This window comes from Sceloporus occidentalis, unplaced genomic scaffold (assembly GCF_023333645.1).
Source record: "Sceloporus occidentalis isolate IW3139 unplaced genomic scaffold, rSceOcc1.0.p SCAF_4, whole genome shotgun sequence".
Taxonomy (NCBI): domain Eukaryota; kingdom Metazoa; phylum Chordata; class Lepidosauria; order Squamata; family Phrynosomatidae; genus Sceloporus; species Sceloporus occidentalis.
Genome location: NW_028316984.1, coordinates 168278099 through 168292599, shown reverse-complemented (window position 1 = coordinate 168292599; position 14501 = coordinate 168278099). Strand labels below are relative to the sequence as shown.

Sequence of the window (14501 nt, the reverse complement as noted above, 5' to 3'; positions counted from 1 at the left end):
TATTTATCTGTTTTCATCCTTCCCTTGATAAGGCATGTGGACAAACCTACTGTCCTAATAGCTTCCTTAGGAGATTTTTTTTTCTGCTCGCAGAAAAATCAATTAACGTAAAAACATTTTTAAGCATTTTTTTGCCTCACTGCAGTTTTGAAGTTCTCCCAGGCTCTCAGCTAAAACTATTAAAAGATTCAGGCCAGAAATGAGAAAGTAAACAAGATGCTTGCTCAGTTATTTAAATCGAATTGTTAGTCCCAGCTAGCGTGGCTCCATTGTATAGTAAACGATGTATGGTAAATCAAGATTTAGTAAATTTCACAGATTCAATGGGTTTATTCTAGTAGGGATTGGCAATTAGATTTAGGCTAGTATCACTCTATCTCTTTCCTTGGTAACATTTGTGTAGACTAACAATTTAAAGAACAAGAACCGTGGTAACCGTAGGCTTGATGCCAACAGTTACAATATTTTTGTACAGAAAGGATGCGTTTTTCAAAAAAAAAAAATTAAATCAAAATTTGTTCTCGGTTTCAATGAATGTCAAAATGGGAAACAATAATGTTCTTTTTTAAATCATGTTTCAGCTGCAACTTTTCCGTCCCCAGGAGAGCATCACAGGGGTCACAGGAGGAATGAGATCTCTTCCAAGGGGAAAGAGAGAGGGCAATGTGCAAAGGGGAAAATTTGAAGAATCCCTCCATCTAAGCTCCATGAGAAACTTTCCCAACTCTTACTTCTTCAGCATTGGTACTATCAGATATCAAGGTGAGTTCAGGAAGAGTGGTCTGGAGAATGTTCCAGATCCAAGCCCGAACTAATTGACCCCACTTTAAAACCTTGATTTCAATGGGTGATAGTTTAATGGAGGAGGGAAACTTTGCAAAGAGTGGCAAACAGTGTGGAATCAACATTCTTCCCCACTTCAGATAGTTTAAGGGCTTTAGATATCTCAGAGGCTCTGCCATCAAAGCTCTTTAAGATAAAAGTTGGGATTGCTCTGCCCAGCTAAAGTTTCTGAAAATCTATGTGGGACTTAAATATACCGTCCTTGAAGATGGCTGGCATCCTGTTGGTTAATCCAGCCTACAATAGACCTATTCAACCAATTGTTGAATGGTTTGGTCTACACATAAATAAATCAAATAGATTCAATGGGTCAATTAGTCTACCATTGCCAGGACTGACATATGATTTATGTCAGTGCATACAACAAAGGGTCAAAGCACTGCATTTGTGTATGGTATACATAGTGATATTTTTAAAAGCTCTCTTCTATGTATGGCCTGTATTCCATGCTGAGAACAGTTCCACAAACTCAGTTGACCTTTAGGAGCAAGCTGTACTGCATCAGGAAGAGCTCTGTGCAGAAAAGAAACCTGAATTCTGTTGTACATTTGAATATTGTAGTAAGGCTTTACAGATGCTGTAGAATGGAATCTATGAAACCTCCTTGTGATAAGACCCAACTGACATCAATGGGACTTATGACTGCCCTTATCCTGGAGGTTCAATTCTCCATTAATTTTAACAAATCACTAGAAGGCAGAATGTTTTCCCATTGGAAAACACTTAAGCATATGCAGAAGTCTCACAAAACCATTGGAACATCTGTGTGCTTATCTGAATTGCCTCCTGAGGGTGACATATCACCCTACCAAAATCGTTGTGGCTGAAAAATATAATGGACTCATATTATGAGATGATGGTGAGCAAAATGATGCTGCAGAAATGTATGTGCATGTTTCTTTGATGCAGGTTCAACATCTGCATTCAGATATAGATTAGCAACAGTTCAGTCTTATATATATCCACTACACAAATCCAACTGAATCTATTTGGGTTTATTCCCAGATATGGGGAGAAAATATGCCAAACAGATTATGTATCTGAAAATGATTAGGATAACCATAACTGTAACACTGTAAGAAAGGGAGTGGCTAGTGGAGAACTGAAACTAATTGAGTGAAGAAATAAGATTCCAAAGATGTTTTTTAAAGACACGTTTGATGCTAAATGTAATTTGATAGAAATGTAGTTTAATTTTGTTTTTTTTTAAAGTTCATGCAGTGGTTAAATTGCCATAATACATATTTTTGCTTGCTTGTTTGTTTGTTTAAAGTGGTTCTTTAATTTTTGCTTCTTCCTTGCTTGCTTTGCGATAGTAAGCTTAGAATTCTGTCCCTTTAACTTTGTTTTAATAGCAATGTATTATAGCATGATTTATCAACATATGGCAGGTGGAAGTTGACACAAATTATAATGAAAATTAAAAGAGTCATTTATGCAGCAGGCGATTCTAATTTAAGAAACATTTATTTGCAGGCTTTAAAAATGAGGGTTTAGAATCAAAATGGATTTAAAATGAAAGCTTTAACAAGTGTTACCTTTTTCCTGCAGCCATTCCTCTACGGGCCGGTTATATTTGAAGGGGATTTTCTGTTTTACCAATTGGAACGCAGTATCAGTGTTGCCTTTAAAGTTTAAAAAACAGCTTAAAAACAATCTGAAAAGTCAATGAAATAGTTAAAAACATCCTAGGTTTGTTTCTTTGCTTTTATTTATGAAGGTATTTAAATATACATAAACATGAAGGTATATATTTAATCTTCTTTAGTGTGGTAGAGAATAGTTAGCCTTCATTTCCTGGAATTCTAGAAGATCAGGAGATTAAAACCTTAAAAGAAAGCCATCTGCTTTCCTAGAATATTTTCTACTGGTGGCCAACTTTGGGGCATAAGGCACTGCCTTTAGACAAACACATGAACTGATGCAGATAACAAAGGACCCACTTTCGCTATTCCTCTGTGCACTTCAGACAGCTTTCTTCAATCAAGAATCTTGACAATACATTCAGATGGATAGGCTATGGATATCCTTTTGTACCTTGATGCTCCACGCATGAAGATTTCCGGAGAAAATATAGATAGTGGGAGTGGGATATGTGTGAGACACCACAGTTTGCTTCAGAAAAGGCAATGATGACCTTAGACTCAATGTATTAAAATCCATCTAGCTCGCAGCATTCTGTTGTGCTCCACCAACATGAAGAACCAAACCCAGATGAGATTGTCTATAGTAGAATAGCTTCTTCTTTATGGTGGGACCACCAGAACTAGGTTTAAGCCTAAAATTGTTCCAAGTACACTTCTGTAATTTCTCCTTAACTACTCTCTGAGTTTTGGATTAAAGACAGAGTTGGCTTTTCCACTTCAGGTCAGAGGTGAAGGATGCCATGTTTGAATGCTGCATGTGTAAAGACAACAAACACCCCCAGCAATTAAAATGAAACAGCCTAAAATGTCAAGGAGAAAGGCTGGAATCTCTACTTGCTGCAATGGAAGCAGTATACTAAATGTGGGAAACCATTCAAAAATGTCATCCCTGCTTCTTGTCTGAAGTGCTCTTTCTCAAGGCTCTTCCACCTCATACCCACATTCTTTTCCTTGTCTAGACCAGGTCTTTGTCACACTTTCTCAGGTGTGACAAAGGGCTCAGGTCTCTAATGTGAATGTTTTTCCCTATGGAAATACGGGGTATGTAGTCGCTTTTAGAGTCACAACCAACCACACTCAGAATAAGAATTTAAGAAGCACCATGCTGGATCAGATCAAAGAACTGCCAAGCCCAGTATCTTGGGCATACAGTGTTGAACTAAATCACTATGAGAAGCCCACAGCCAAACAGTTCTGTACTCTCATGCTCCCTTGGGAGAACACTGGGTAGGTTGACACTGTGGACTGATGGGGACTGGATAGGCAGAATAGTCAGCTGCTGACTCCTTTCATTCATGGGTTTTTTTGATCTGTTCATAGATATTTTTAGAGTTAAAAGCACTGAAAAGACAAGTACTACAGTACAATGAATGCAGAAATACAGTTCCAAAGGAAAAAGGAATGTAGGTAATTTCTCTGAGAAACACATCCAAGGAGAATGCACTTTAGCCAATGATATGCCAAGCCGTTTCCCTTCCTCCATTTTAAACATTACAGGGTTTTTAAAATTCATCCTTATAGCAAGATGCCTGTATCACTTATATAAAGATTAAAGGAGGATCTGATATCTTGGGATGTAAGGGGATACATTTGGGATCTCATCTTCCAGGTTGAGCTCATACTTCAGTTCTGGTCTCCACACCCACTGAATGCCTTCTCAGAGAATGGATGTGTCTTCCAACAGATAGACTGGCATTTATCTGATGGTCATTCATACTTCAATTTGAACATAAGCAATACTGGCAGTCAGTTTACATTTGGATGTCAGATCTGTTTCTTGAAATTCAGACATAAAGGAGGACTACAGACTGGAATATCAGGTTAAAATCTCCCTGCTGGGACATTTGAAATGTGAAAGCTCTGTAGTCAGGCTGGATCAAAGGGCAGAGGTCACAAATAATTAACTGTGAAAAGGCCTGCTGGCTGTGAGAAGATGACAGACCCAGTCCAGTGAAAGTTTGCCCTGATCGGATACAGTCTACATTAGAGAGAACAAAAGCTTTTCATAACTATCTGCCATTATATGGATGAGTGTTACAAAAGAGATCAATCCCTTTGAAGAGCCAGTTAATTATGCACAGTGGACAGACATCTCCATACTACCTCTGCTGCTCTCGCGCCTGAGGCCCAGTGTCAACTTGACATTGCCACAAAGCATCTGCTATTATGACTCAAAAGGCAATGTAAAATTGTGGAAACAGGGTCTGTCTATCTTGCTTCCAGTTGCATTAGTGATATAGGGAGTTGCCTCTATGGAATACAGATACCTGAAAGGATATATTTCACAAATCCAGAATAATTTGAATTATCATAAAAAGAGATCAAGAATGAAATTCTCAAATCGCTATACTTTGGAATTACTTCACTGACTGTGAAGTTGAAGGCTTACCTGGCTGGCATCCACAGGTTTTTGTGGGCTTTTTGGGCTTTTTTGTGGGTTTTTCTGAAGATGCTAGCCAGATATCTGTTGTCTTGTTGTCATGTGCCTTCATGTTAACTTATGGAGATCCTGTCATAGCATTTTCTTGGCAAGATTTAAACAGAACAAGGCTGAAAGGAATATGCTGATATGTGATTCCCTTAATCCTTTATTCAACAACCCTGGGTTATTTGGATCCAATGTGTGATGAATAATATCCAGAGAAATCCCCTAGTAGGAGCATGATGCTCCACTGCTACAGAATGTACAGGAGTCACAGTTCAATGCCAGTGGAACAATGTATGGTAGATATACATTTTCTTTAAATAAATCCTTGGTACTCTTGGTTACAAATATAGGAAGGCAGTGCTAGGAAAGACTCACATTTGAAACCTTGCAGGTTACTATATGCTTGGTTACCATTGGGCTAGACAGACCAGCTATCTGAATCAGTTCAAGGGAGTTTCAATGTAAGAGCCTTCCCAACAAATAAAAAAATGAAGAAAGGAAGGAAAAAGTGAAAAGTCAGAAGAATTGCTCTCTTCCAGCATCCTCTTCCCTAAGAAGAGTAAAGAGATCAAGATAAGTAAAGAGATCAAGGGACAGGAATGGGAAAGGAGGCATCATAATAGAAAGGGTGGAACCCAGAAAAATACCTGGTGCATTTACTTAGTCCTCTGAAAAATCTCTTTAGCCCAACAGAATAGCTATGGTCTCAGTTCAGTTCATTCTCATTCAGTTTGCATGTGGTCAAGTTCTGCCCTCTGCATCAGAGGTAGGGTACATGAGTTAAAAGTCAAAACAAAAGAACCTTTGTTTTTGTTCATTCCTGTAACATCTTGCTGGATAACTCAGCAATAAGAGCCTTGGTTAGTTTGGTTTAATAGCCAGTAATCTTGATCCGAAGGTGCTATTGCTTTAGAGGTATCAGCTCTAATTTATAGATTGGGTATTGCAAAATGACATGACAAGTACCAAATAGCAGCAGTGCTTATGACTCTCAACCACATTTTTGAAAGCCATTTTTTAAAGGAACAGACTACTTGAGGTTAAGTAAAATAAGTCCTGAATGAAAGGGAAACTAGTAGATAACTCCTACAAATGTTTTGTACAAGTCCATTTAAAGTAAATTATTTTTGTCTTCCAATGAAACATTTACAATATTCATGCACATTCATGCATGAGATCCTGAGCACTACAAGACATCCTAAACATTCTATTTCAAGCAAGCCCTAGACTTCTATCTATACCAGGAAATGTGTTACTAGTCTCTACCACAACTTTAACAATTTTGATTTTAAATTTAAATTTAAGTTTATGTTATGGTTATTGTTATTTTGACTTTTGCAGAAAGCATCTTTTGATGTTAAAATATACATCAAAATACCATACCTTTAAAAACTAGGAAAAAAACCTAAAGGACATTTGAAAATTCAAAATAGTTTAAGTTACAACATTAGCATCTTTTCATGTTCCTTTTTAAAGTTATTTTTCCCCATTTATTTTCACCATTATTCAATTGACTTTGAGAACATGTGCATGAGAACGTGTCCATCTCCACATGTTATGGACATGAGTGAGTTAAAGGAAAAATTCTCGTTATCATCATGAAGACTTCGTCAGAATGCAGTAACATCATTAAAAAATCCATTCAATCCTACATACTTGAGAAAGATTCTGGATATTTAGCCTGATCACAAGAAAGAGAAATATAGCAGTCACACTTTATGTGCCCTAAGACAATATGATGATCTCTGAAGCACACCTTTAAGGAACCATCACTTCTTCAATGAAAATCATTTTACATTATCTGAGTCAAAATCTGATTCTTGGAGGACAGAAGAGACATAAATAATTATATGATAATGGTAAATATGATAAATTTCATCTGGGATCTTCACATGTAAGTAGGAAGACTGCAAAAAATACATTGTAAATTATTATTATTATTATTTTTAAAAAAACTTTAAGGTAGTTTTGCTACTTGTGGCTGATAAAATACTTGCACGCACACATTTGATTATTATAACTACCCCTCAAAATCAAACAGGTGTACAGCTGTATCTCAATGCAGATGTATCTCATACTTAATTGTATGTATCTCATATTTTTATGAGGCCATCAGAACCATTGGTTTCACTGTGAGTTATAACCATGCCATCTTGTTTAAGAACTGAGTATTCCTAAATCCTAGCATCTTCTATTGGGTCTGAATCTGAAAGAACGGATCCATCAAGATGAATTCACAAGAATTCTGGCTGGTATTCAATTGCACGGTGGATTTCAAAACTAGAGTATAGTTATGGCAAAGGCAGAAATCCCCAACTGATTGTATTATTATACTTGAAAAATACTTTAATTGAAATGAAGAAGCCTCAGAAACACACATACAGGTGATACCCATGAACTTTTTTTGTTTCTGTTGTTATATATGAAGGAGGCCATTATTCATCCAACTTGTGCAAAGTCATCATGTATGAAGGCACCTCATGAGAAAGGCACAATGATTTTCTCTGTAAACCTTACATTGTGTACTTATGTGTGCCTTCAATTCACCTGTAGACTTAGGGTAACTCCATGAATTTCAGAAGGTTTTATTAGGCAAAGAATAGGTAGTTTTGGCCATGCTTTCCTTTGCTACAGCAAACTGGTATTCACTGGTGGTCTCCCATCCAAGTACTAATGAGAGCTGACTCTGGTTCATTTCCAAGATCAATTGGGATCTGGTGCCTTTATTATATTAAAAGCACAAATAGTAAATATAATGATCTCACTTCTCCCCCCCACCCCCATGTGCAAAGCCAACATAATAATGTGTCTGTGCCTTTTGTTATAAAATAATTGGTATGACCCTGACACCTTTTACGTACTTTCCTTTTGGCCCAATATAAATATTCAACTGCTTGCATGAATAATCTACTCACAAGACCAATGCGCTGTAAAAAGAAAGCACCTGTGGAACATAAGAGTTCCTCTTCCACCAAGAACATAAAATACATCAATGTACAATTGGCCCTCCTTATCCACTGTTTTATTTTACACGGATTCAAGCATCCATGGCATGAAAATATTCAAAAAAAGTAGAAATTTCAAGTATCAAGCCTTGATTTCCCCATTTTATATAAAGGACACCATTTCGCTATGCCATTGCATTTAATGGGACTTGCTCATCCACAGATTTTGTTATTCTTGGGGGTTCCTGGAATCAAACCCAAGAGGATAACAAGGGTCCACTGTATTTCATGCCACATCCTACTTGTTTTGACAACAATCACTTTTCTGGAACTAGGAGGAAGAGACACAAACTCAAACAAACTTTCTGATGTTGCACTTGTTACAAGAGTAAATAGATTACACCAAGAGTTCCCCCAACCAGTCAAGGCTTAAGATTTTATGCACCCTGTTGCAAAAGGAAACAAAAAGGCAAGCAAAACAAGTATGAAAGTGCAGAGAATAGACTGAATAAGGGCCAAAACAGAAAGTCCTAAAGGGGTGGTTTGAGTGACATATCAGGGCTGTGGCAACTGCATGCTGCAGCCCCAATCCACCTATTTGTCGGCTCAAAAAGAGGCAGAAAAAAACAATTCCCTTTCAGCTGCCACCGCAGCTTTTCAGTGATCCTGCAGTGTGCAGTCATGCCGCCGGAGCACCGCAACACTGCCTGCCACCTGATCAGGTGGGAGGTGTGACACTAGCTAAGGTGTGTCATTGGGGCGTGCAACATTTAATGCCCCTACGCCACCCCCAAGCTGGCACTTCCTGCTGGTCTGTTTGGTACCTAAATTATGTGCATCATCTTGTATGGCACAAGGAGCAAAGGTTAGTTTAAGGTCATGAAGATAAGATCAGTTTGTTTCACACATGCTAAGGAATAGCTATTGACCTAGTAATAATAATAATAATAATAATAATAATAAATTTTATTTTATACTGCTTTTCCAAAAGATCAAAGCGGTGTACACAAAATTTAAAACCAGTTACAAACATCATAAAATAGATAAAACGAATAACACAATACAATATACAAGTCTAAAACAATCATTCAAAAGGGTGAGCCAGGAAGTTGATGGGATCAAAGTACACTAGTTCATTTTCCAGAGGGGAAGGCTTGACAGAAGAGGAAAGTTTTTAGCCTCTTTTTGAATGTTTCTAGGGGGGTGATCAGGTGAAGTTCCTCGGGAAGACTGTTCCAGATTTTTGGGGCTGCTACTGAGAAGGCCCTCTGGGATGTAGTAGCATATTTAGATGATGGAATTTCTAGCAAGTTCTTCCCGGTTGTTCTGAGTGTGCGGGGCGGATTATATGGGGATGCGGTCCCTCAAGTAACTCGGGCCCAAGCCATGTAGGGCTTTATAGGTAATAACCAACACCTTGTATTGTGCTCGGAAGCGAATAGGCAGCCAGTGCAGATCTTTCAGAATAGGTGTTATGTGGTCAAACCTGGAAACACCAGTGACCAATCTGGCTGCCATATTTTGTACTAACTGAAGCTTCCGAGTTTGGTACAAGGGTTGGCCCATGTAGAGCGCATTACAGAAATCTAAGCGAGAGGTTACCAAAGCATGTACCACAGTTTCAAGGTCCCTTTGGCCCAGGTAGGGTCGCAGTTGGCGTATCAACCGAAGTTGATAGCAAGCACTTCTGACTGTCGCATCTACTTGAGATATCAACTGCAGAGACGAGTCCAGAAGTACTCCTAAACTGCGAACTTCGTCCTTCAGGGGAAGTGTGACCCCGTCCAGGACAGGTGGATAAGCTTCCTTCCCCGGGCTTGGGAAAACTATCAACAGTACTTCCGTTTTCTCTGGATTCAGACGGAGTTTGTTTCCCCTCATCCAGCCCATTACCAACTCCAGGCAGGCATTCAGAGGAGAGATGACATCCTTAGTCACTGAATCAGCCGGGGGCACAGAGAAGCATATTTGGGTGTCATCAGCTTACTGATAACACCGCGCCCCGTGTCTCCGGATGATCTCTCCCAGTGGTTTCATGTAAATGTTAAACAAAGTGGGGGACAAAATAGCTCCCTGAGGGACACCAGATGTGAGTTCCCTCTTAGAGGAGCAAGTGTCCCCCAATTGCACCATCTGGGATCTGCCCGAGAGGTAGGATTGGAACCACTGGAGCGCAGTGCCTCCGATGCCCAGCTCCCTCAGGCGTTCCAGAAGGATACCATGGTCAATGGCACCGAAAGCCGCTGAGATGTCCAAGAGCACCAACAAGGTCACACTTCCCCTGTTGATACCCAGACGGAGATCATTGACTAAGGTGACCATGGCAGTCTCAACTCCGTATCCTGCTCTGAAGCCAGTTTGAAATGGGTCCAGATAATCAGTTTCATCCAAGACTGTTTGGAGTTGGATGGCGACCGCTCTCTCGATCACCTTACCTAGAAATGGCAACAATGAGACCGGTCTGTAGTTATTCCTTACCAGGGGGTCTAGGAAGGGTTTCTTAAACAATGGTTTAACTGTTGCTAATTTTAAACTAGATGGAAATTTTCCCTCCCTGAATGATGCATTGATTATACGTTGTAATAATGATGTCACAGCATCACCCCCCTGGGCGGTCAGCCAAGGACAGGGATCGAGAGAGCACGTCGTCTTCCTAACACTTCCAAGAAGCTTGTCCACTTCATCGGTATCAACAAACTCAGAGTGATCCAGTTTAATGGAGTCCACAGAAGCTCTGGATACCTCTTCTATTCTTTCTGTTGAAATGCCAGCGTCGAGATCAGCCTTTATCCAAGAGATTTTATCTACAAAAAAGTTGTTAAAATCATCACAGCAGGCTATAATTGGTTCTAAAATAGGGTTCAGGGTGAGGGGAAGCTGAGTCAGCTCCCTGACCACCCTGAACAGCTCTGCTGGACGGGACTCTGCAGACGCAATACGCGCAACATAGAAAGAATTCTTTGCTGCACCTATTGCCACTCCATAGGACTTCAAAAGAGCCTGATGGAGTGTCTTGTCGGATAAGCGCTGGTGTCTCTGCCAGCTGCGCTCTAGTCATTGCGCGGCCCGCTTCATTTCCCAGAGATCTTCCATATACCAGGGTTTCTTATTGGAAGCGGGCCGGAAAGGACACTTAGGAGTTATACTGTGTATAGCCCTGGAGAGGTCGTTATTCCAGATGTTGGTCAGGGCATCAACAGAATCGCTGTCAGATCCAACCATAAACCCCTCTGAGGCTTCTTGGAACCTTTTGGGTTCCATCAGCCTTCGAGGGTGGACCATCCTAATAAGTCCGCCACCCCCGGGGGGGATTAGGGTAGTTGCCTTAAGTCGGACATCAACCAGGAAATGGTCCGTCCATGATAGAGCAGAGGTACTACATGCCTCTGCCCACGGATTATCCCAATCTGTACTAAAGACCACATTGAGCGTATTACCTGCGCAATGCGTTGGACCCAAGCCTAACTGGGACAGGCCCATGGCCATCATGGAAGCCATGAACCCCTGAGCTGCACCTGTTAGATTTTGTGAGCCAGCCTTGAAAGGAATGTTGAGGTCCCCCAAAACAAGAAGTCTGGGAGACTCCAACACCAGTTCCGAGACAAGCTGTGTCAGCTCGGCTAGGGAGTCTGTTAGCCCACGGGGTGGACGATAGACCAACAACATCCCCAGACTGTCCTTAGCCTTCAGGGTCAGGTAAATACACTCAATGAAGTCCATTTTCTGGATGGGGTTCCTGGTTAAGGTAAGCGTGTTTTTATGGACTATGGCAACACCTCCCCCCCGCCTATGAGTCCTGGTTTGCTCCTTAACTGTGTACCCAGCTGGGAACGCCTGTGCCCACACTGCATTACTCTCGGTCCCCAGCCAGGTCTCTGTAATGCAAGCCAGATCACAGTTCTTATCTTCCAAGAGGTCATGGATAATGTGGATCTTGTTCTTCATTGACCTGGCACTGCACAGGAGCAGAGACAGGGTCTGTGGTACAGTTGGATTGACCCTCGGTTCTTTGGGGTTAGCAGGGTGGATGGAAGGCAGTATAGGTATTAAGCATCGATCTTTTGCCCACAGATATTTCTTTGCCAAGCTAGGCAAAGGAAGGACCACAAGTGCTTTGGTCTCATGCAGAAATGTTACTGCCTTAAGTGTCCACACAAACTTTTAAAGAACATTATGTTTTGAATACTTCCATGTAGAGGGAAATTCTGTGATGAAACAAGTTTGACTAGTGTTCTTTTCTGAAAATGTAGAGTAAGTCTTCCAGTGTCCTTAAGTACCCAGAATAGCTCCACATCCCACCATTATAACTAACAGAAGTAGAATTATGATCAACTGTGAAATGTATATGAATGTGCTTACTTTGGATAATATATAATCTATTTATAAATGTGCTTACTTTGGATAATCTATAGTGGTTGGTTGAAGAATTAATCTTTCTTAGTGCCAAATTTTTATTGGCTTCACACAAACTTGATTTTTTTTAGCACATGCTGTGAACAAGAAAAACAATATGCTCATTACTTGGTAAACAACATGAAACTATAATTCTTATTGCTATGATTGCTATGATTATCTTACATTTTATCATGGCTTCTATCTCAGTGCACAAAGTGCTTTATGCTTTTTACCTGTTCCATTATTTTATTTATCTCACTAAACATTTCACTTAGAATTCGCCTCCTATTAAACTATCAATTTTCCCCTTTCTTTGTTTCTTTTTTAAAATGCAAAGACTTCTGTTTAAACAAATTTTATTCCATTTGGTCCAATTGTCAACCAAACTGAGTTCTCAAATCAAAGAAATAAAAGAGCAATTTGGACAGTGGCTAATGTTGCATCTTGGTCCAGATGCTAGTAATGATGATGTGGTGCTGTTAAAAGCAAGTAGAGAATGGCTCAAAGGTCCCAATAAATTGCAGTGGATGAAAGAAAGCATTTGCTCCCAGGTGTAATAGTAATATAGCCTAAAATGAGTTGATATCCTTTATCTGGAATTGCAAAATCCCAAATACTCAATAATCCAAAACTGTCCACATGGGTGGCTGAGGTAGTCACACATTTGCTTTGTAATGGTAATGCCAGTGTACACAAGCTTTGCTTCGTGCACAAAATTATTTAAAATATTATAAAATTACATTTGGGCTGTGTGTATAAAGGTATACATGTAACATAAATCAATTTCATATTTAGACTTGGTCTGATCTCCACACTATCTCATCAGGCATATGCAAATATTCCAAAATCCGAAAAGGTCCAAAATCCAAAACACTTCTGGTCCCAAGCATTTTTGATAAGGGAGACTCAACTGGTACATTTTCATGTCTTCAAAGATGGTAATAAGACTGTTGTTTTTTGAGGAGGATCATCTGTACCTAATTAACAAGGAAGGTAGTACAGTTTGTCACCACCACCCCTTTTTTTTACTTTGAGAAACAGGTTTCATTGAGCCTAGATTGGTCTGTTGTTTTCTGCTGCTATCTTTTATTGTTTTTTCTTTAAAAATAATAATTATTTCTGTTGCAAAATGTCCTTCTATCTCAATTTTTCTTACAGTCACTCTGGTTAATAGTCCATTTTAAAAACTTTCAGCCTGCAAGCTCCTGCAGAGAGTTAGTGCCTGAAATAGCTTCCCCCCCAGACCAGTAAACTTAAGGGGAGGGAGTTGCAGTAGATGGAGGTGCTGAATCTCTCCATCTTCAATGACCAGAAAAGTTACATATGCTTTCATAGCATTCAGTTCAGCCTCTGTATGTTATTTTCAGGATAATAGTTGTACTTGTAGGGTACATGGTGCTAGTCATTAACTAAGGCTTGATACAGGCTGGGGAACACTCCTGAGGCCTTCTGTGTGCCACGGGTGCCATCATGGCTCACCCCTGTCCACACAGGGGCCGCCATAATGATGTATGCACAGTGCAGCATCCAAAAGGTGCTGCGCCATGTGGACATCATCAGTGCATGCAAGGGTGCCAATGGTGTCCTGTGCCCACCCTGAAAAGAACCCTCTGGAAGCTTGGATGAAAGAATAGGGGGCATGCTTATCAAATCTGCAGACAACACCAAATTAGGAGCAACAGCTAATACCCCAGAGGATAGGATGAAAACTGAAAATGACTTTAATAGATTAGAAAGCTGGGCCAAAGCTAACAAAATGAATTTCAAGGTAGAGAAATGTAAGATACTGTACTTAGGGCAAAAAAATTAAATGCATGCAACAAAACTCAAATATCATCAACATTTATCTTAGGTCTGAGTAATATTGCTGATGACCCATAAAAGATGACAATGTTGTAGGAGAAGTATGAGCTTATTTCAAAGAAGGCTCCTGCATGGTGTTTCTTCCGGACTTCAGGGCAACACTTATAGGAAAAGAAAAGGCCTGAGACACTTCACAGCTATCCTTGTTATATAGTACATAGGGGTCTGGTGGATCCATTGCCAATACAAGAGGAAATTCACCCTCAGTTTTATGATTGCTCCTCCTTCAGCTCCTCCAGGCTGCACATGAGCCACCCGGATGCTGGTCCTACTTTCAACATAAATACAGCATACAAAGAAGCTGCAAGAAGAGCTGAGAGTGAGCAGACCACCCACACAGTAACAGATCCATCCCCCCTCACAGTATGGTAACATGAACAT

General features: G+C 40.0%; 1 protein-coding gene across 23 annotated transcripts in view; it reads right to left on the bottom strand.

The window, feature by feature from the left end:
* NRXN3 (neurexin 3) overlaps positions 1 to 14501 on the bottom strand; it is a 1638958-nt gene that overhangs the window by 189973 nt on the left and 1434484 nt on the right. For 18 of the 23 annotated variants that reach the window (XR_016281009.1, XR_016281010.1, XM_089522303.1 and 15 more), the window contains one exon: positions 2382 to 2468. The exons of the other annotated variants lie outside the window; for them this stretch is intronic. Coding sequence is in view for 16 of the 18 variants with exons in the window: in XM_089522303.1 (XP_089378429.1) it covers positions 2382 to 2468 (87 nt within the window). In the remaining 2 variants the exon portion in view is untranslated. The remainder of the gene's footprint in view (positions 1 to 2381; positions 2469 to 14501) is intronic. 23 annotated transcript variants of the gene reach the window in all.